The sequence below is a fragment of the Leiobunum rupestre genome, chromosome 1 (assembly GCF_980474605.1).
Source record: "Leiobunum rupestre chromosome 1, qqLeiRupe1.1.hap1, whole genome shotgun sequence".
In the NCBI taxonomy this organism is placed as follows: domain Eukaryota; kingdom Metazoa; phylum Arthropoda; class Arachnida; order Opiliones; family Sclerosomatidae; genus Leiobunum; species Leiobunum rupestre.
The window spans coordinates 31,560,761-31,583,574 of record NC_143384.1 but is presented as its reverse complement, the minus strand read 5'-3'; the positions used below and the strand labels follow the sequence as shown (position 1 = coordinate 31,583,574).

Below are 22,814 nucleotides of genomic sequence, written 5' to 3'. Positions count from 1 at the left end.
AATTCTTTAATATAGTTTAATTATTAAACAATAAATTTAAACTTTTTTCGTCATTTTTGAAACTATTTAAGGTGGGTTTTTTTAAGTGGGCTTTATTGTGGGTTTTTTAAGGTGGGTCCAACCCAAAATAACCCGTGGGTTTTTTTGGGTGGGTTTTATAAATTCGAACCCTGGATACGGGGCTCAAACTTTTTATACATTTAAGAAGCTGAAGTCTGACCCTATGTTTAACTCTTTTAACGCGTGCCAAGGGTTAGTGAGCGTATGCGAATTTTCTTCGTAGTTCCTAGTGGATTTGAGATACGGAGCTCAAACTTACAATACAGATAAAGAAGCTTACGTCTGACGTAATGCTTAACCTTTTGACACGCGTCAAGGCTTAGAGAATAATTAATTAATTCATCCATGTGGAACTAATATTACGGCCTTGGCCGACTTGTTTATGTTGTTTTTGGGTCGTAAAGAACTAGTTAAAAGATAAAATTGCTACCTTAGTTCCAAAATTCATTTTTAGAACAATATGAAAAATAACCAGCATTATTCAAATGCATTACGAAATACTTTTTTTAAATTTAAAATTTTTTAAAATCAAATTTAGTTTTTGAACTACCTAATTTGGGTAATGATATAATCAGGGTTGTTCAAAATGCTTTTTTTTTTCAAAATTCAAAATACTTTCTCCATAACTCAAAATGTAAAATGTAAAATACTTTCTCCATAACTCAAAATGTAAAATGTAAAATACTTTCTCCATAACTCAAAATGTAAAATGTAAAATACTTTCTCCATAACTCAAAATGTAAAATGTAAAATACTTTCTCCATAACTCAAATGTAAAATGTAAAATACTTTCTCCATAACTCAAATGTAAAATGTAAAATACTTTCTCCATAACTCAAATGTAAAATGTAAAATACTTTCTCCATAACTCAAAATTTAAAATTTAAAATACTTTATCCATAACTCAGTGAAAAATACAAAATGCATTTTGAAAATTAGTTTTTCTAAATGCAAAATGTTTTTACAAATGCACTGTTTACTTTTTATTATTTATATTTTAATTATTAGTAATTAATTACTAATTAATATTAATAATTATTAATTAATAATAATTACGTAGGTATTCCAAAACCAAATTCGCAGCTAGCGTGGGAAATAAAGCAGTTGCACAGTACGAATGTTCGTGTGCTTCTGAGTAACTAATGCAAAATGCCAAATAGTTTCCTACAAACTCAAAATGCGAAATGTAAAATAGTTTCCTACAAACTCAAAATGCAAAAAGCAAAATAGTTTTTTACAAACTCAAATTTCCAAATGCAAAATACTTTTTCTAACTCAAAATGCAAAATGGTATTTTGAATTTTTAAAATTCACTTTGAACAACTTTGAATATAATACTATGTTTTAAAATTGAGTAATTATTTAATAAAATTTAGTTTTTTAAGGTACCTAATATGCTATTTTGAAACTAAGATAGGGGATTCTTGCAAAATATATACCAGCATCCAGAACTCAGATTGAAAATAGCGGTTAAAATAATGAAAACAATCGCACCTGATACCACGATTCCAAACTGAGGGACATGGGCTCGTATCCGTGCTTGGCGGAGAAGCAAGCTTCCGGGTACGGGTTCAAGTCCGCCTTAATGTGGTAGTTGAAATTGCCGCCCAGGTTGACGCCGGCTCTTAGCATCTACAACGCGCAATCAGAGAGAATAAAGCACAAGGTCACAGTCTCAAAAGATATTCCATTATCGATTTCGTTTTGAAGGGACCATAAGAGGGGGTGTAGCTCAGTGGTAGAGCGTTCGCTTTGCATGTGAAAGGTCCCGGGTTCGATACCCGGCACCTCCAGAATGCTCTTTTTACACTTGAACGGCTTCGAAATTTAACTAAGAAAGAGCTTGACATAACTATTAAGTACTATACTCAGTTGCAGCATGCAATAATCATTCCATTAAGAAAGCGAAAATATCTAGTACATTTGGCGAACGATATTAGCACGAATTTCCGGTAAATCGGCGGCGGGAAATTCGAAATTGGCCTGTTTACTGTTCAATTTCCAGGGCCCTCACTCAAATCTTCAATTTTTTATAGGAAAAATAGGGTTATTTTCTAAAATTATAGGACTTAATAGGACCATTTTTACAAAATTATAGGACTTAATAGGACTATATATGCTATTTAATTTACTAACTTTATGCATTTAAAAACAAAATCTATATTTAGAGAAATAGTTTCTATTTTCTAAGTGAAAATCAAAGATTTATTTAACCATTTTATCACAAAAATATACTAGTAGCTAACCGTGTTAACAATAACAAAAGTATAGACTAGAATGACTTTGTATAGGAATTTATCCTATAGCTAAATTTAGCAATTTAACTGACAAGGAGAGTACCCGAGGTGTTTATTGCCGATTTTGTTCAAAGTCGTTCGTAATGTAGACCTATATGAGATATGAAATTTCCCAAAAGGAGACGTTGCACTACCCATTCGATTTGCTATGGCAACCGAAAATGTTTTTGATCACTTAAAACCATAAAATCTCCATTTAAAAAAGCATGGGATTTTCTCGGTTTCACGAAAATTTTGAAAAATTTTGAAAATCACGAAATGTGTAATTTGGACCACATTTAGGTAAATTTCATCAAGTTTGGGTAAATTGAAACATTTTTGGTGGTAAGTGGTCAAAAACATTTTCGGTTGCCATGGCAAATCGAATGGGTAGTGCAACGTCTCCTTTTGGGAAATTTCATATCTAGGTCTACATTACGGCCGACTTTGAACTAAATCGACAATAAACACCTCGGGTACTCTCCTTGTGAGTGGCTGGATTTGAAATGGGCAAAATATCAAAATTATAGGACTTTATAGGACTTTTGCTAAAAACATAGGATGGTATAGGACATTTTTGAAAATATAGGATTTTATAGGAATTATAGGACCTCTGAGGTCCCTGAATTTCGAAGTATACCCTCGCGCGTAATATTATTTTGGAAAATAGCGCCTATTGCGTTATATTTAAAAGTGATAATTAATTAACATAGATAAATTATTATAACTGTTCTTAAATACCAAAACAAATTCCGTTTGGCGAGTCCAGGGTAAGTATAGAACAAGTAATGCCGAGATTAGCACGTTGATAAAAACGGGTGATTTGATGATTGTTTGGGAGCAAAATACTAAAAAAACGCTAAGCTTAGAAATAATAATCAACATTAAATATTCATTGATCACTTAGAAATTTAAGCAATAGATATTTCTAAAATGGACAGGGCCGCCGACAGCGAGCCCGGGCCCCGGGAAAATACTAATTCCGGGCCCCAAGAGAGCCGTGACTACCGGAGATAGCTATACATGTTCGGAGTGAAACCCGGGATTATTATAGCTCGTGTGTTCAAAACCGGGCCCCTAGGCTGTACGGGCCTCGGTAATTTGTACCGGCTTCCCCCTCTCTTGTTGGGCCTGAAAATGGATTAATATAACACGCGTAGAAACCTTCAGGAACTCAACAGAAAATAGGCGAAATTCGAAATTCCCGCCGCCGATTTACCGGAAATTCATGCTAGTATGTTTCCGCCAAATGTATTAGATATTTTGCCTTTCTCAACCTGCAACTGAGTATATTATTAAAGGGAAACTACCACTACATAGTATTCTATATACAATTCGCAGGGTAATCACAGCAGCCAGTATTTTTGGTATATAGGAATTTATCCTATTATAGCTAAATCTAGCAATTTAACTGAGTGGCTGGATTTGAAATGGGCAAAATATCAAAAATATAGGATGTTATACAGGGTTGCCACAAAATTTTGAGATTAAAATTCCCTGACTATTCCCTGTTTTCCCTGACCATTTTAAGAGATTTTCCCTGACTTTTTAAGGTCAAATTTTTATTTTATATTTGACTTTTATCAGAAGTTAATAAATTTAAATGGACTTATATTTAAGTAAAAAGGTTATTGCAATGTTGAAAAAATTAGCCAAACTTTCAAGGAAAAAAATGATAATCAAAGAATTTGTCATAGATCTGGTCTAAAAAATAACCTTAAAAAAGTGCCAAGATAAAATTTAATTCCCTGACTTTTCCCTGACTTTTCACAAATTCTAAAAATTCCCTGACATTTCCCTGACGTTTTAGGTCCATTCTTAAATTCCCTGATTTCCCTGTTTTTCCTGACGTGTGGCAACCCTGTTATAGGACTTTTGGGGGATTTTGTTAAAAATATAGGATGTTATAAGACGTTTTTGAAAATATAGGATTTTATAGGAATTATAGGACCTCTGGGGGCACTGGTTTATGTAAGGACGCGTAGCGGGCAACGCGAGAAGCTCATAAAAGTTAAAAGTTCATACTCCCTTTAAATTCTTATAATAACGGGAAAGTTTCGAGATCAAAATGCAAACTCACCAACACCCTGCCAACAGCCTCGCCACCAACCCTGGCAATCGTCGTCGGTTGGAAGATGTACTTCTGGCTATCGTCCGACCTGGGACACTTGAACTGGACGGCGGTTTCGACGCCCAAATGAATTCCGAAAGACACTTGGACCAGCCAAATATTCAAGGAGAACAAGGGGACGTGTTGGGCCGGACGGTAGATGTACTCGTCTTCGGTGCAGTTCTGACCTTTCAAGTCCAGCAAGTTGCGACCCAGTAACTGAAATTATTATTCACGTTTTGAAATTAGTTAGACATAAAAGTTAAAAGTTACATCATTAATTCTCAAGTGTTCAAGTTACGATAAGGCCCTCAGGGTGACCACAGAATATTTTAAAATCTTTTAAAGGAATTCAGGGTTGGAAAAAAGCCGGCTTTTTTTAAAAAAAATCCATACCAGTGGTTTTAATTGGCTATATCCGGTTATAACCGGCTAAAATTTAAACAGTACCTTTTACTTATGTAGGTAGAAATTGTCTGCAGTTATTGTCGTAAATAAGAAACAAAACAAATAAAGCGAAATAACTATATAAAATAACTGAATTCTTTTGATTTCCTCGGGAAATTCCCCCTAGTTTTTGTGTATGACGCGCCGACAGAAGCGAGGCAGCGAACTTTGGAACTTTAAACCTACCGAAAAACTGGTAAAAGTAAACCGGTTTCTAAATATGAAACAAAAAATAAACTAAATTTCTAAATAAAAACTATTAATTTACTAAACTATTCATATTGTAATTTGTTTTAAAAAAAATCTGGATTTTTTCAAGTGGCTAAATCCGGATTTAACTAGGTGGCTGTAGCCGGTATGGTTGGTTCTATGCCAACCCAGGAAGGAATTATAGGAAATTTCCCAGTGAAATATAGGAAAATATAGGAGTAAATTGGGGGACAAGGAAAAATAGGAGAAAATTAATCATACAATAAAAGAAAACGGTTGTCAAAATTGTTTAAAGCGGTATAACCTTCAAAATAAAGTTGATAACCGAAAAATATAAATTAAAAGTAAGAACCATCTTTATCATTACGCAGGAATCTATACCTCTACTTGGAATGCTTATCGCGGAAGAATTTCGTCTCGATGTGGCCGACGGTTTTTTTGACGTCACTATAGCCACGGTCACACTAGAGCTTAAAACCCAGTTTAGGTCGGTTTGAATGCCAGTTGACCGCCGACGATAATTCTGGGTTCACACGTGCGAAATCGCTTCACCCCGGTTCGCTTATAGCCAAGGCTTAACGCCATTTCAAATAATGAGCAGAATTTTAGGAAATATAAGAACTGTGGTCACCCTGAATCCATAGAAGCAGGGCCGTGAAGAGACATTTCCGGGCCAAATTATGTCATCGCGGGGTAGATGGCGGTAGTGTTTCGAGTAGTAAAACAGCTATAAGCCTGTTAGCCTTCCTCAGTTCTGGAATTCGCACCAGGCGACACTATAGCCAGGTTCACACTTACCCCTAAAATAGCTTCGTTTTAGATAACTAGTTTTCAACATGAGAAATCGCTTCGTTTTGGTTAGGGAAGCAACTCGGTTCGCTTAGAATCGCTTTCAAAACGAAAAGGCGGGGAAGTAAAATTACTCGTATTTTCAGAAATAATGGGAATATAATCCTAAATAATGTCAAATAATATTACTGTATGTAAAGTAAACATGATTAACTAATTGTTTTGGGATACATTTCAGTATTTTCGAAATTCTGGTCATAATTTTAATTTATTCCACGACACTCCAATAGTTTAATTATTTTTTGTTCTTGTTTATTTAAAATTATCTCTGTATATATTTTAAAATGTATTGTTGTTCATGAGGACCCAACTGGAAAGCAGTTAAAAACTGAGTTGGATATCCTAATAAAGCTATTTATTATTATTATTATTATTATTAATAATTTGAACTGACAGTAAGACTTGGCTATAGGCGAACCGGGGTGAAGCGATTTCGCACCGACCTAAACTGGGTTTTAAAATCATAGTTTGACCGTGGCTTGCTTCTACTTTTGGACTTAATTTCCTCCCCAATGTGTACTCACTCCCAAATCTTACTTTGCTAACAGCAATCATGTCAAAAACATTCCAATTCAAATACTTTTGGTCCAGGCTTAACGGTAATAGTGAGTGTAGGGAGCTGTTGGCTCGCGTGGCATAAAGGGATTGCCAACACCTTCCTACGCATTGTAACCCGGTCACCTGGCTTTAAAAGTCGCTTGATGACTTAGGCCTAAGGTGGTGCCTTGTGTATTGGCCTAGCTGATTATTATTATTATGATTATGATAAGATGAAATTGAAGAAATATTGACCTCAACGTATGTTTTGGACTTGCGTTCATTGACGCTGAAGCCAACTCGGCCCAGTTCGAAATCTTTACCCAAGAAGTTAGCCTCCCCGCTCATGGTGGCTTCCACTTTGTACTCCGGAGGATTGGTGGGGTATTTCACTCCGGCAAACATACCTGAAAAGGAATGCTGCGATTAGAGATAAACTATAAAGCTTCGACGTCATTGTTTAAATTTCTTATCAGTAAAGCTGGTACATTACAAACATAACTTTAGTTTAAAAAAGTCGTAACTCTATCCTTAAAGCGACCCAAGTTACTACTTTTATAAACTAAGGTTTTGTCATTAGCTTAACTTGATTTCATTAGCTTAACTTGATTTATAAAAGCTCTAACTGGTGAATCTCTATACTAAAAAACTAAAAATGGTAAATAACTGAAAAACGTTGTTTTTTTCCAAATTTCAAATTACTAAGGAACATTCCTCGTGCAGGGGGACATTTACTACTGTAAAATTGAATGACCAAATTTGACCAATCAGAAGCCGGGAAATTGAAGGTTAATGAATTCAGTGTTTGATAATAAAATAAATCGACAATAAACACCTCGGGTACTCTCCTTGTTAGTCTATATCTTCCCGCTTCCCAAACACCTGATTATGTGGCCCCACCCTCAAAATTTAAAAGATTATGTGGCTCTTTCGTGTTACAAATAAGTCTTGTAATAAATCCATATTAATTTCCTTCGCTTAAAAAAAGTTAAAATTGGCGCCATCTGGTGTAAACAAAAGCATTAAAATGGCTTTTTTCTAGAAGTTTCGTTTTCCTGTACGCAATTTGCGAATAGGCCTATAACATGGTTGCCACCGTTTGTTTTATTTCAAATTCCCTGACTTTCCCAGAGATTTTAACCAGAAATGGTTTTACATTTAAGATTTTCCAATTTTTAAGTAAAAGTGTCCTTTTTGTAACCAAATTTTAATTCCCTGACGTTTCTACTAATTTTTCAAACTCCCCGACTTTGGGAACCGTATTCCAACTCCCCGACTTTTCCAGGAATTCCAGTTACTATGGCAACCCTGTCTAAAAACAAATGATATGAAAGTGACCAACCTCCGTCGAAAACGGCGTTGGCCATGTCTCTTCCCAATTTGCGTTTGCCGCTGCAGTGGCTCCATCTATTGTACATTTTGCCCTCTTCCTCGTAGCCATCGACGGGCTCTTCCGAAGACTTCTTGTGGTTCTTCCAACTATCGCACAACTGGTTGTCCCAAAGCGAACTGGCTCTTCGCTTCCTGTAAGTCGTTTTCTCCAAGCGCGACTTCGTGAACGAGGCCACAGCGGCGTCGGCTTCGGGGTCGTCTTTGCGGTCGAAGTACTTAAAGATGTCCGCCTTGTTGCAGAACTCCGCTTTGTTCGCCGTCAGCAAAGTGTCCTTCAACTTCCGGTCGATTTTGTTGAAACCCACTGCTGGCCATTCCTCCACTGAAAACGATTGAAACTAGGCTTAAGATCGTAAACTGGGGCTTAAAAACTAATTTTAATTCTAAAATTACGCTTTGAAGTTTAACCTTCAGCGCCAATAGATCTAGATATAGGGAACCATTACCAGTGGCGGATACAGAAAAAACTCAAGGGGGTAGGGCTAAAAGACATTTTGAGCTTTTTGTGCAGTAACAAATCATCCAAGTCACATGCAAGGCTTAAGCGATAACGAGGTAAGTAGTTAAGCCTTGTCTTCGTACTACTGCCATTTTAACTTCACAAGCTGCGATTACTATGCATCCCAGAGATTTGACCATTTGGGTATGCATTATTTGGAGACGTATGACGTCTCTAACATCACGGCCGGGCAGATTTTAAACTTTATGTCGGCAATAGGACTTACTTAAGTCACCCAGTTTGGGAATGCACAATGGACCTTAGGTCGAAGTGTTTGGCTTGCCACCCCACTCAATAATAATAATTATAATAATAACTTCACAAGAAGGTTGATTAAAATTTCCACGCGTGTTCCACTGGAAAATATAATAATAATAATAATCAGCTAGGCTAATACCCAAGGCACCACCTTAGACCTAAGTCATCAAGCGACTTTTGAAGCCTTTTAATTCAGGTGGCTGGGTTACAATGCGTAGGAGGGTGGTGGCAAGCCCTGCATGCCTCGCGATCGAGCCAACAGCTCCCTATTTATTAGTGGCGCTCCAACAAAATCGGAGGCATGGACTAATAGATTTGTATACCCCCTACCGTAAATAAATACACAACGGGGGTTAAATCGGAGGCAGATCTATGACGTCAGATAGGTCAGTTTACATTTCGTTCGACGCCGAGTTTGCTTTGCAGGGGTAAGCAAAAACTCGAGAGATGGCGCCAATAGTTGTTAAATTGTAGCGAAAACGTACTAGTGGCGCCATCTCAAGAACTTCTGAAATTAAAAACAAAATCCTAATATCGCCCTGCCGCTGTGACTTACTACCCAGTTATACATCAGTAAACCCACCTATACCCATTTTAGAGCGCTCTGAGGACTTACCAGAGTCAGTTGGCATATGTCCACTGGCCACGTCGAACCGCGGACTTTTAAGCTTAAAAGTCCGTGGTCGAACAAAGGGAAATTTATCCCATTATCTGAGTATAATGAGCAGGGTAGACTGGTTTAACTCGCCGAAAAAAATCCATGGTTAAACCCAATTTTTTATTAAAAATAATATTGAGAAATGAATTAGAAATATTGAAAATTTAAATACTATTTATTTCAAATAAAAATGCAGAATATAATATTTATAGTTTCCGCCTATTATCAAGTCGCGCGCCTTTATTTAAGAGAAATGTGAAAGCGGCCTAGTGTTGAGTGGCGCCATCTATAAAAGACAAATCAAGCTTACCTCCAATACCCCTTTGCTTAATCACCGACGACGTCAAGAACTCGGCCACCTTCGCTTTAAATTCGCAAGACGCCTCGTCCAGACACTTCTCGATCCAGTCGTGCGTCACGGACGAATTCAGAGAATGGCGCAACGCCTTGAGGACCTTCAGCTGGTAGACGTGGACGTGGTAGCACCTCTGGGCCACCGCGATGATCTCCTTCTGGTACGACACGCCCGCGCCCAAGGCTTCGATCAACTGGAAGACCAACTCGTCCTCAGTCGGGCAGCGAGTGGCCCGCTCGTGCACGAACGCCACCAAGCGGTCGAAGCAGTAAGCTCTCGCTTTGGCCGAGACGCCGTCTTTGCTCAGCAACGAACTCAAACTATTGGCCAAAACTCCGGCTACGGATGGCGCCATCTTGGGGTCGGTTACGCGATCCAGAATGGAGGATAAGAAACCGGAAGTACTGGACGGAAGTGACGCGACCGTAGTCGCCACGTGATTTAGGAGGGAATTGCGATTGGGTATCTCCGGATGCGAACGCAGCAAGTCAATTAGGTCTAAATGTAGCTGAAATACGGTACATATTAGGAGCTACGTAGAAAGGCATTAACAAGTCTAAATTGCACCTACGTTTTCATATTGCGGACCTCCAATTGTGGATAATATTAAAACTCCAACAGTGCATTGCTTTTTAGATCCTGATACGCAGGCCTTTTTGACCAGCTGGAAAATTAAAATTAATTTTTTATATTTAAATATTATTTTATAGTTATTACAGTAAAAATAAATACATTTTTCATATTTAAATATTTTATAGTTATTACAGTAAAAATAAATACATTTTTCATATTTAAATATTTTATAGTTATTACAGTAAAAATAAATTAGTTTCATATTTAAATATTATTTTATAGTTATTACAGTAAAAATATTTAAATATTAATGTAGTTTAAACAGTAAAATAAATTAATTTTTCATATTCAAATATTAATTTAGTTTTAACAGATACATTAAATTTATTTTTCATAATTAAATATTAATTTAGTATTTCCAATTAAATAAAATTAGTTTTTCATATTTAAATATTAATTTACAATTTTTAAAGTAAAATTAAGTATTTCCAGTTAAATTAAAATAATTTTTCAAAATTAAATATTAGTTATATTTAAATGTTAATTTAGTTTTTACAAAAAATTAAATTAATTTTTGAAAATTAAATATTAATTTAGGTTTATAGTAAAATTAAAATAATTTTTTATAGTTAAATATTAACTTACAATTTTTACAATGAAATTAAATTAATTTTTCAAAATTAAATATTAATTTGGGTTTTACAGTAAAATTAAAATTATTTATCATAGTTAAATATTAACTTACAATTTTTACAATAAAATTAAATTAACTTTTCAAAATTAAATATTAATTTAGTTTTTACAGTAAAATTAAATTAACTAATTAAATTCAAACAAGAATGTATGCCAGAAACGCTAAAAATCGTATAAATAATACATTCTTAATTTAAATTTTTTATTTTATTTATTAATAAATATTATTGAATAAATTTATTAATTAAAAGATCAATTTTACCTGATGCGTAATAGTTTGCGGAATTTTATGGACTAGCATTTTATTTGCTAGCTTGACTTCCAACTCCAAAGCTTCTAATAAGTAGCTCACTAAAACAAAATATATTTTTATTAGGCCTAATTTCTAATAACAAAGTTCCAGTTTCATTTAGGTCCTTACGATTATCTCTGGCTTCATCTGTTATCAAATTCTCTATATTTAAACTAACGTCGGATAATTTTTCTCGTAGATTTTGCAGACGATTTTCCTCGAAGATTTCTGAAGAATAAAATAATTTAACTTAATTAGGATTTATTTAAGTTTGAAATATAACTATTCGTTCTATTTAAGTGTGGTGTTAAAATCTAAAATATTATCGCGCAGTTGTTGCGTATGAGATCTACCATTTTCCAAGATGGCGTCGGATTTCTATCTAAAATATTAGGTCTCATCTGCCAACTGTGACCGACTAAAACAGAAAATTTCAACTAAATTGGCTAATAATGCCAGCAGTTAACGGAAAAAGAACTTTTTCTTTTTATCCACCATTTTCCAAGATGGCGTCGAATTTCTATCTAAAATATTAGGTCTCATCTGCCAACTGTGACCGACTAAAACAGAAAATTTCAACTAAATTGGCTAATAATGCCAGCAGTTAACGGAAAAAGAACTTTTTCTTTTTATCCACCATTTTCCAAGATGGCGTCGAATTTCTATCTAAAATATTAGGTCTCATCTGCCAACTGTGACCGACTAAAACAGAAAATTTCAACTAAATTGGCTAATAATGCCAGCAGTTAACGGAAAAAGAACTTTTTCTTTTTATCCACCATTTTCCAAGATGGCGTCGAATTTCTATCTAAAATATTAGGTCTCATCTGCCAACTGTGACCGACTAAAACAGAAAATTTCAACTAAATTGGCTAATAATGCCAGCAGTTAACGGAAAAAGAACTTTTTCTTTTTATCCACCATTTTCCAAGATGGCGTCGAATTTCTATCTAAAATATTAGGTCTCATCTGCCAACTGTGACCGACTAAAACAGAAAATTTCAACTAAATTGGCTAATAATGCCAGCAGTTAACGGAAAAAGAACTTTTTCTTTTTATCCACCATTTTCCAAGATGGCGTCGAATTTCTATCTAAAATATTAGGTCTCATCTGCCAACTGTGACCGACTAAAACAAAAAATTTCAACTAAATTGGCTAATAATGCCAGCAGTTAACGGAAAAAGAACTTTTTCTTTTTATCCACCATTTTCCAAGATGGCGTCGAATTTCTATCAGAAATATTAGTTCTCATCTGCCAACTGTGACCGACTAACACAAAATTTCAACCAAATCGGCTAATATTGTCGGCAGTTACCAGAAAAAAAGAACTTTTTCTTTAATCCGCCATTTTCCAAGATGGCGTCGGATTTCTTCAACCAAAAATAACGTATTTGAAAACGTACCTGAAGTCGTAGAAGACGCTAAAGTGGACGGACTGAAGTTAAACTCCTCCTCAATATTACGAATATCTAATTGGTCATCGCTCAAACTTCGTTTCGTTCGCCTTTTTAATTCGAGCGTAAACGACGACTTGACCGCTAGATGGCTGAACGTGTCGTCGTCCAAACTTCGCCTGCGCCTTTTTTTGTCAATTTGATTGACAGCCATGTTCAGTTCACCCTCTAGTGGTGCAAATTTTTATTTTAATTGTAGAATTCGTAGCGAATTTGATCTCATTTACCGGCTGATACGAGAGATCCTTCACTGAATTTCTGGACTTGGATTGTATCCAGGTCCATGTTATCGGCGTTGTTCAAACCAGGGATTTTGTCACCTTTCATGGGGGTCAACTTGACGATGTCGCCTTTCTCGACCTTTTTGACCACAGTTAACTGGTCACTTTCAGTTGAAGAAAAGCTGGGTCTGGGAGTTGTAGTAGCTTGTGTGTTTTTTCTAGAGGAATTCATAGAAATAGAATAAACCTAAATTTTCTATTTATACTGAGGACTACTTCAAATAGTAGGAACCGAACCGAACAGAGAACCGAAAATATAGGAACTCATTTTTGGACCCTGGCGGAGCAAAATGTCGAAAACCAAATGTAAAACTAGCTTGTGCAGGCGGCGAAGCTATTTTCGCTTATTTCCACATATTTGGAAGTAACATAGAACACGCGGCGAAATAAAACCAATAGTTTGGACAAGACGAAATTAAGTGATTTCTAAATACAACGCTTTTTCCTTCCAATTGAGACAATAGACATAATAGTCCTTGTCACTTGTCACTGTTGTCAGTGGTTTATTTATTCTTTTTCGCAGATTTTCAAAAGTTATAGTACTCGAAAATTATTCGTATCTCCTTCGGTTCTACATGGAACCGGAACCCTATTTACTAGTATAAAATTGAATGACCTTGAACCATGTCTTAAAGGTCATTCAAAAACCGTCGGGTTTACGGATTTGGTTCCAATTAGAAAGTTGTTGCTAGCCATGTTATTAGTTCAAATAACTTTGATTTGACCAAATGTGACCAATAAGCAGCCGACAAATTGAAGGATAGTGAATTCAGTTTTGGATAATAAAATAATCTGATAATGTGACTAAATCGAAAATTAAAACGAATTGTGCTACGATAAATGCTTGAGCTCGTTTAACGACGGAGTTCAATTATTCTAAAACTTGTTGTAATTATAGGCTTATGGTTCTACGACAACTTTAAGGAAACAACAATGCAAAGCTCACAAATGAGTGTATCTCGTGTTGTGTTTCCCCATGGGCGTTTCCTCCTCCTTGGACTTCTTATCCACAATTAAATTGGTGCTGAAAATCTCCGTCAGATGGCGTTTGAAGTCGCGCACGCTCTCGTCCGTCTCGGTGGCCGCGAACCGAATCTCCGGAATGCTGCCGTCGGAGAGCTGAATAAACTCGTACGGTTTGTTGTAAATGCTCTGATATTTACCTGAAACAACATTATTCATCGCTATTATATTAATATTTCCTGGAATTTATGATGTAGTGAGGTCATTTACATTTCCATGTAATCACGCGAAATTCGTTATAAGAAAAATAGGATTATATATTTTTTAAATTATAGGATTGTATATATAATATTATATGATTATATATATAATATTATATGATTATATATATAATATTATATGATTATATATATAATATTATATGATTATATATATAATATTATATGATTATATATTTGAAATTATAGGATTATATATTTGAAATTATAGGATTATATATTTGAAATTATAGGATTATATATTTGAAATTATAGGATTATATATTTGAAATTATAGGATTATATATATTAAATTATAGGATTATATATATTAAATTATAGGATTATATATTTTTTAAATTATAGGATTATATATTTTTTAAATTATGGGATTACATATTTTTTAAATTATAGGATTATATATTTTTTAAATTTTAGGATTACATATTTTTTAAATTTTAGGATTACATATTTTTTAAATTATAGGATTATATATTTTTTAAATTATAGGATTATATATTTTTTAAATTATAGGATTATATATTTTTTAAATTATAGGATTATATATTTTTTAAATTATAGGATTATATATTTTTTAAATTATAGGATTATATATTTCTTAAATTATAGGATTATATATTTCTTAAATTATAGGATTATATATTTCTTAAATTATATGATTATATATTTTTAAATTATAGGATTATATTTTTTAAATTATAGGAATATACAAGGTACAACCAACCATCTTACAAGGAGAGTGCCCGAGGTGTTTATTGCCAATTTTGTTCAAAGTCGGGCGTAATGAGATATGAAATTTCCCAAAAGGAGACGTTGCACTACCCATTCGATTTGCCATGGTAATAGAAAATATTTTTTACAACTTAAAACAAAAAAATCTCCATTTCAAAAAGCATGGGATTTTCTCGGATTCACAGGGCATGTACTAAAACTTTTGAAAAAAATTGGAAATCACAAAATGGGTAATTTGGACCACATTGAAATAAATTTCATCAAGTTTGGGTAAATTGGAACATTTTTCGTGTAAAATTGTAACAATTTTTGGGTAAAATAAACAAAAATCTTATTTTTGTTTGAAGTGTTCAAAAACATTTTCGGATTCCATGGCAAATCGAATGGGTAGTGCAACGTCTCCTTTTGGGAAATTTCATATCTGATATAGGTCTACATTACGCCCGACTTTGAACAAAATTATTAGTTTAAAGTGGTTTTCCCCCGAGCTCTTCGGTTTCCTTTTTCCATAAAAAAATTGTCGAGGTTAACGGTAATAGTTGATGTGGGGACTGTTGGCTCGCGTGGTATGAAGGGCTTGCCACCACCCTCCAACGCATTGTAACCCGACCACCTGAATTTAAAAGCATTGTAAGTCGCAAGATGACTTGGGTATTAGACTAGCCTAGCAGTAAGTTCCTTCCCCCTCACAAAATCAAATCACTAATTTCGCTCCACTCAATTTTTTCTTCCAAAAATGTTTTAGAAAAATCAGCGTGAGCTTTCAAAGGTCAAGGTTATCTAATTTAAGTAATTTTGATTTAAATCGCCTATTACACTTCCATATATTTATAAAAATGAACAAAAGAAGGTTCTCTTGAAACTTCAATTCAGAGCCACTTAAATTACAAGTTGTAATTAAATTTAATTAAGATTAGTTTGAATTTTGGTTTGTGTTGCCACTATACACGCAAATTATTTTAAAAAATATGAAAAACAGGTAAACACCTTAAAAATAAATAGAATAAAAAACAATTAAAATCAATAAATATTAAGTTAATATCAATTAATTCTGATATTTCTAGCTACTACTGGGTTGCCAAAATATTCTCAGATTCAAATTCCCTGACCATTTTATGTAATTTTCCCTGACTTTTTAAGGCCAAAATTGGACAGTATTTAATTTTTATATTTATCAGAAGTTAATAAATTTAACCCACTTATATTTCAGTACAAAAGTTATTTCAACGTTAAAAACTTTTCAAAGATCTGAATAAAAAAAGCAGGATTGCCATAGATCTAGAGTAAAATTACCTTAGAAAAGACTTTTTACAAATTCTTAAAATTCCATGAACTTTCCCAGACATTTTAGGCCCATTATTAAATTCCCTGATTTACCCCTGGTTTTCCTAACGCGTGGCAACCCTGCAATAACATTAGAATTATTGGGACATAGATACGTCTCTCGTAAAAAGTTATTTTATTTACTTCTGTTAAAGTTTAATATTTGTTTTTCAAAGATTACTTCGAAAACCCTATGAAAACAATGACGTCAAAATATAATGTAAGCTAGGAGCAACAAACACAACACCCCACACAAGGAGAACGCAACCCGTCAAAAGTCGTGAATTTTCTTGCGTACATTTTTTACTGGCTAGACGCTTTAGCACCTCCTGCCGTCGGAAGGGGAAAATTCCGAAATTGTCTTCCCCCCGCCCGTAAAACGTTCAGCGTAAAGGCTCGTGACGCTCGTCCAATGAAATTCGTACACAACCCTTCGTTAGCGTGTTTAAAGGCTAGCTGCGTTCTCCTTGTGTTTGTTGCTCCTAGATGTAAGGAACTTACTTGGATCAAATACTTCCACTTCGTTGGCTTCGAAGTAAATCCTTTCGGTGGTGGTGGTGGTTCTCTCGGTGTAAAACACGACGTCAGAGCTCTCTCTGCGAGTCTCTGGTTCTTCCATGTTAAACAGACGACGAAAAAATCCTTTCACCTTATTCCAAGCGTCGCTAACCCAGTCCGTGAAGCCCCTTTTGGACCTACTCAAAGGACGGTTCGACTCGGGAAACTCACGAACATCCCGTTTGGATCTGTATTCGTTCCTGGTGAAGTTACCCATATAGTAGTCTTAATCAACTTGTTTATAGTTTTTTAAATTTTTATCCTACACTCTTTCCTTACTTTTGGTGAGGTACTGGATTTCCCCTGATGTTAGAGAGCTCCACCAAGTATTTACAGGCTGGTTGAATGTAGTTACCGACCGTTTCTGCATTTTTTGGGTATATAGTTTTTTAGTTATTTTGGTGATTTTTTAGGAGTAATATTTGGTAACAAACCGCCTAAACACATGAGGGTGACGTCGAGCTCGATTTCGATGAGACCCCCGGCTTCTCCCCATAGTTGGTTCCTACTGTTATAGTGGAACTCCCTCGTGTCTCCTTCCTGCAATGACCAAACAGTTTGTCGCTAGGATAATTGTAATACTTTGTCGTAGCAAGACTTATCATAAATTGTGGAGATGAGTCGGCAAGGATAGTTAATTTTGAAGCCCGACCTGACCCGATTAAAAATACAAAATTGAAACCCGACCCGGCCCGCGTAAATTATTCATTTCGAAAACCCGACTGGACCCGGCCCGGCCCACAAAAGTTCCAACCCGACCCGGCCCGCAAAAGTTGAAACCTGATTCGGCCCACCAAAATTATTCATTTCGAAAACCCGACCCGACCCCCCCCCCCCGCATGCATCCGCCAGTGGACCCGGCCGCCAAAGTTGAAACCCGACTCGTGAAAATGTTTAAAATTTTAAACCCGACCCGAACAGGCCCACCAAAGTTGAAACCCGGCCCGATGAATTTTAAACCCGACCCGAACAGGCCCGATAAAATTGAAACCCGGTCCGACCCGAAAAACTTATGTTTATAGTATACGCTTGTACTAAATGCTAGAGCGGCCACCCAGATTCAAATATTGTCAATAGATGGCGCTTGGCGCTCTTTGACAAACGGTCAAAAAGTAGTGAACGTGCCAAGAGTATGATTAACACGTGATAACGATTCGCTTTCTGTATGTACAGAGTTCCTGTTGCGAATAAAATAGAAACTTGAAGGCCCGATCACTAATATATAAAAAGCCCGATCTGACCTGGTCAGTTTTATGTAAAACGCCCGACCCAACCTGACCCGGCAAGGCCGAAATTTTTTTTACAAAATTAAACCTGACCCGACCCAATACACCAAAAACCCGACGGAGGTTCGAGCTTTCCTTGGGTCGGGTAAGCCAGACTTTAGCGGGCCCGGGCCCAAGATTCATCTATAATAAGTAGTGATTTAGTCAGAATTAGAGGAAACTTGTTATCATAACGTATCAAACTTTTAATATATTTAACACCATCATAAGTAACATAATAAAATTAAATATAACACAACTTGGATTAATTTTTATTAACTTCAATAGAGCGTTCCATAAAATCGGTGTGATGTGCTTTCCCCCTTTTGAGTTCGGAAGAGGTGAAGGTTTGGCCGGTTTTTCGTGTGAGATAAAAATATTAATCTGGCAAACCCGTAAGAAATTGAGAGCAGTCGATTTTTAGGAGTAGCGTAGTTGCTAGCCTAGGCTTCATTAATTTCCGGCTTTCCACGCCGTTTTTCTTATTTTAAATGATTTTTGTAATAAATGTATGATGGCAAATAAGCAAAATATAGTCCCAAATCCACGGGTTTAAGAAGAAACTTAGATCATGAAAATATTCTTAACCCCAAACATACTTCAATACCTAGGGTCCCTCCTACAACTCCTAAAACGTATGTATCTAAAATATTCATATAAAGACAGGACATAAGCCGAATTCTCTTAAATCAAAGAATAACAAATTTTGTTAGTCCTGATGAACTAGCTCTATAGTCTGTATGAAACCATAGACTCTATTATATCTAATAGATATCTAATAGATATAATAGAGTCCATGATGAAACGTTTGGCCGGTTTTGGGCTGATTTTATAGAACGCTCTATTTTTATTACAACGACAACAAAAGCAAATTCGAAATAGCGCCATCCAGTAACGATATAGTGAACTATAATTTCTCCACTTTATTATTTACCATTTGAGGATAAATTTAAAATAAAATTAAACTTAAGCCGAACTGGGAGAATATTGATTAATTATTGAATCGTAAATATTAAATGGAATGTTTAAAAACATTGTTCCTTAACTTCCATAATTTGAAAAAAAAACACACTTTTCATTTACTTGATTGGCTGAATTTGGGATTTGCTAATCCTTCAATTACGTTAGAAGTAGCGTTAATAGGGCACTACAATCCCTTTGAATTGTCAAGGATACAAGTGTCAAATTTCTGATTCTTATGTTACTTATGGTAGTATCAATATAATTATGTCTGGAGTTCTGGCCCTGGGAAATATTTGACCTCGAAATCTAACGACATTAAAATAGGATAGATAGATAGAACGAAAAATAAGTTTTAATAAATTAAAACGAAAAATAAGTTTTAATAAATTAAAACGAAAAATAAGTTTTAATAAATTAGAACGAAAAATAAGTTTTAATAAATAAGAACGAAAAATAACTTTTAATATTAAGAACGAAAAATAAGTTTTAATAAGTAAGAACGAAAAATAAGTTTTAATAAATAAGAACGAAAAATAAGTTTTAATAAATAAGAACGAAAAATAAGTTTTAATAAATAAGAACGAAAAATAAGTTTTAATAAATAAGAACGAAAAATAAGTTTTAATAAATAAGAACGAAAAATAACTTTTAATATTAAGAACGAAAAATAAGTTTTAATAAATAAGAACGAAAAATAAGTTTTAATAAATAAGAACGAAAAATAAGTTTTAATAAATAAGAACGAAAAATAAGTTTTAGTAAATAAGAACGAAAAATAAGTTTTAATAAATAAGAACGAAAAATATGTTTTAATAAATAAGAACGAAAAATAAGTTTTAATAAATAAGAACGAAAAATAACTTTTAATATTAAGAACGAAAAATAAGTTTTAATAAATAAGAACGAAAAATAAGTTTTAATAAATAAGAACGAAAAATAAGTTTTAATAAATAAGAACGAAAAATTAATAAATAAGAACGAAAAATATGTTTTAATAAATAAGAACGAAAAATAAGTTTTAATAAATAAGAACGAAAAATAAGTTTTAATAAATAAGAACGAAAAATAAGTTTTAATAAATAAGAACGAAAAATAAGTTTTAATAAATAAGAACGAAAAATAAGTTTTAATAAATAAGAACGAAAAATAAGTTTTAATAAATAAGAACGAAAAATAAGTTTTAATAAATAAGAACGAAAAATAAGTTTTAATAAATAAGAACGAAAAATAAGTTTTAATAAATAAGAACGAAAAATAAGTTTTAATAAATAAGAACGAAAAATAAGTTTTAATAAATAAGAACGAAAAATAAGTTTTAATAAATAAGAACGAAAAATAAGTTTTAATAAATAAGAACGAAAAACAACTTAATATTAAGAACGAAAAATAACTTTTAATAAATAAGAACGAAAAATAAGTTTTAATAAATAAGAACGAAAAATAAGTTTTAATAAATAAGAACGAAAAATATGTTTTAATAAATAAGAACGAAAAATATGTTATAATAAATAAGAACGAAAAATAAGTTTTAATAAATAAGAACGAAAAATAAGTTTTAATAAATAAGAACGAAAAATAAGTTTTAATAAATAAGAACGAAAAATAAGTTTTAATAAATAAGAACGAAAAATAAGTTTTAATAAATAAGAACGAAAAATAAGTTTTAATAAATAAGAACGAAAAATATGTTTTAATAAATAAGAACGAAAAATATGTTTTAATAAATAAGAACGAAAAATAAGTTTTAATAAATAAGAACGAAAAATAAGTTTTAATAAATAAGAACGAAAAATAAGTTTTAATAAATAAGAACGAAAAATAAGTTTTAATAAATAAGAACGAAAAACAACTTAATATTAAGAACGAAAAATAACTTTTAATAAATAAGAACGAAAAATAAGTTTTAATAAATAAGAACGAAAAATAAGTTTTAATAAATAAGAACGAAAAATATGTTTTAATAAATAAGAACGAAAAATATGTTATAATAAATAAGAACGAAAAATAAGTTTTAATAAATAAGAACGAAAAATAAGTTTTAATAAATAAGAACGAAAAATAACTTTTAATAAATAAGAACGAAAAATAAGTTTTAATAAATAAGAACGAAAAATAACTTTTAATATTAAGAACGAAAAATAAGTTTTAATAAATAAGAACGAAAAATAAGTTTTAATAAATAAGAACGAAAAATAAGTTTTAATAACTAAGAACGAAAAATAAGTTTTAATAAATAAGAACGAAAAATATGTTTTAATAAATAAGAACGAAAAATATGTTTTAATAAATAAGAACGAAAAATAAGTTTTAATAAATAAGAACGAAAAATAAGTTTTAATAAATAAGAACGAAAAATAAGTTTGAATAAATAAGAACGAAAAATAAGTTTGAATAAATAAGAACGAAAAATAAGTTTTAATAAATTAGAACGACAAATGCATGGCTATCCTGTTAAAACAACGAAATTTTAAGTTAATAAGTTAAGATTTATTTGGTCCGAGATTAGCGTCACTATGTGGGCTGGAAAACCTATTGGTAATTTGGTACGAGCAATTTTTATGTTTTTTAATTTCTTCAAATTTGTTTAGGCCTTAGCTTTTTTGTACCTTTTCATTATGGACTATTCTACATATTTGTGTACTTAATCACTGTTAAAATAACGTCTGCTTCATCATATTCTCTCGTAATTCTAAAGCCCGCATATTGGTGTCAGCATAGAGGAATTTATTTATTTATTTATTTCTCGATGGTATCAGCTATCAATAGGAATATCGCATACTCGGAGACTGAACAATAATTGTTTAAATTCCAAGTCCAAAAGTGGCGAAATTCGAGGCTTAACTGACAGTGAACTATGGTGTTAAGCAACGAGGTATGAACGCGAAGATGCGAACTTAAACAAGGATTCTTTTAAGAGTTTGAACTAACGCGTAGAAATAACCTTATGGAGTGGAGCTGAAACTGCCTACTAACGTTTCTTCGAGTCTAATAATAACTAAACAATTTCCTCGAAATCGTGACTCAACATCGCCGTTTTGAGTCATGTGTAAGTTAAAACTAAACAAAAGACGCAAAAAAATATAAATGTTTTTATCAGTGGAACTGCATTATTTCCTGTTTTCCGCTAGCCAATTTTGACGGTGAAAGTAAGTTTTTCCCTTTCAATGGAACCTCATCAAATTACCCACGACAAAATCAAGGAAAACTGGTTTGCGTAGAAGCAAGCTTGCTGGCCCCCCAAAAAACTACGTCCTCTCTACCATACACAAACCACCTTATCTTAGCATTACAGACCTACTAAGGTGTACGACATATTAATATAAGACGAATCTTTATGGTATGAAGTTTATATAAACTTAACTTACGTTACAGATCAATTTAGTGGCTAATTTGTTATCCACAGTGTACTTCTCATTTTCCTTAAGCTCGATCTTTCGCACATGGTCAAATTTACCGTCACCGTCACAAATAACAGAGCTGACCGCGATTAAAATTGCTAACGAACTTAAACACAACCAAATCATGACTCTACAAATGTGAATAATAACTACTTTATGATAATTAACCGCTTATTAATTTACTAAAATTCATTAATTATACGATGAAATATCCATTTGTTACGCGAATCGCGTCAACCGTGTTAGTAGTCGACGCTTTACCCTATTTTACTTTCGGTTTTGAAGCCGGGCAAAAATCAGACGCAAAAAAAGGGGTTTGAAATAAGCGCATGCGCAGATTTTCGGAGGCTGTCAACTGTGGCATTGAAAATTCCCCGAACTTGAAAAAA

General features: G+C 33.3%; 1 protein-coding gene and 1 non-coding gene across 2 annotated transcripts in view; one reads left to right on the top strand and one right to left on the bottom strand.

Annotated features, from left to right (window-relative positions):
• Window positions 1–22,814, bottom strand: part of LOC149962111 (uncharacterized) — a 26,651-nt gene extending 3,837 nt beyond the window's left edge. Inside the window, exons 1-15 of the mRNA XM_090178552.1 lie at window positions 22,393–22,814; window positions 17,234–17,339; window positions 17,079–17,163; window positions 16,743–16,999; window positions 13,892–14,108; window positions 12,892–13,103; window positions 12,614–12,832; window positions 11,339–11,437; window positions 11,180–11,268; window positions 10,223–10,315; window positions 9,607–10,159; window positions 7,832–8,203; window positions 6,745–6,896; window positions 4,417–4,665; window positions 1,555–1,692 (exon numbers count right to left, since the gene is read on the bottom strand). Coding sequence (XP_090034678.1) covers window positions 1,555–1,692; window positions 4,417–4,665; window positions 6,745–6,896; window positions 7,832–8,203; window positions 9,607–10,159; window positions 10,223–10,315; window positions 11,180–11,268; window positions 11,339–11,437; window positions 12,614–12,832; window positions 12,892–13,103; window positions 13,892–14,108; window positions 16,743–16,999; window positions 17,079–17,163; window positions 17,234–17,339; window positions 22,393–22,551 — 3,000 coding nt within the window. The 5' untranslated portion in view covers window positions 22,552–22,814. The remainder of the gene's footprint in view (window positions 1–1,554; window positions 1,693–4,416; window positions 4,666–6,744; window positions 6,897–7,831; window positions 8,204–9,606; window positions 10,160–10,222; window positions 10,316–11,179; window positions 11,269–11,338; window positions 11,438–12,613; window positions 12,833–12,891; window positions 13,104–13,891; window positions 14,109–16,742; window positions 17,000–17,078; window positions 17,164–17,233; window positions 17,340–22,392) is intronic.
• Window positions 1,782–1,853, top strand: TRNAA-UGC (transfer RNA alanine (anticodon UGC)). The gene has a single exon. It is a non-coding gene; the product is annotated as a tRNA-Ala (tRNA).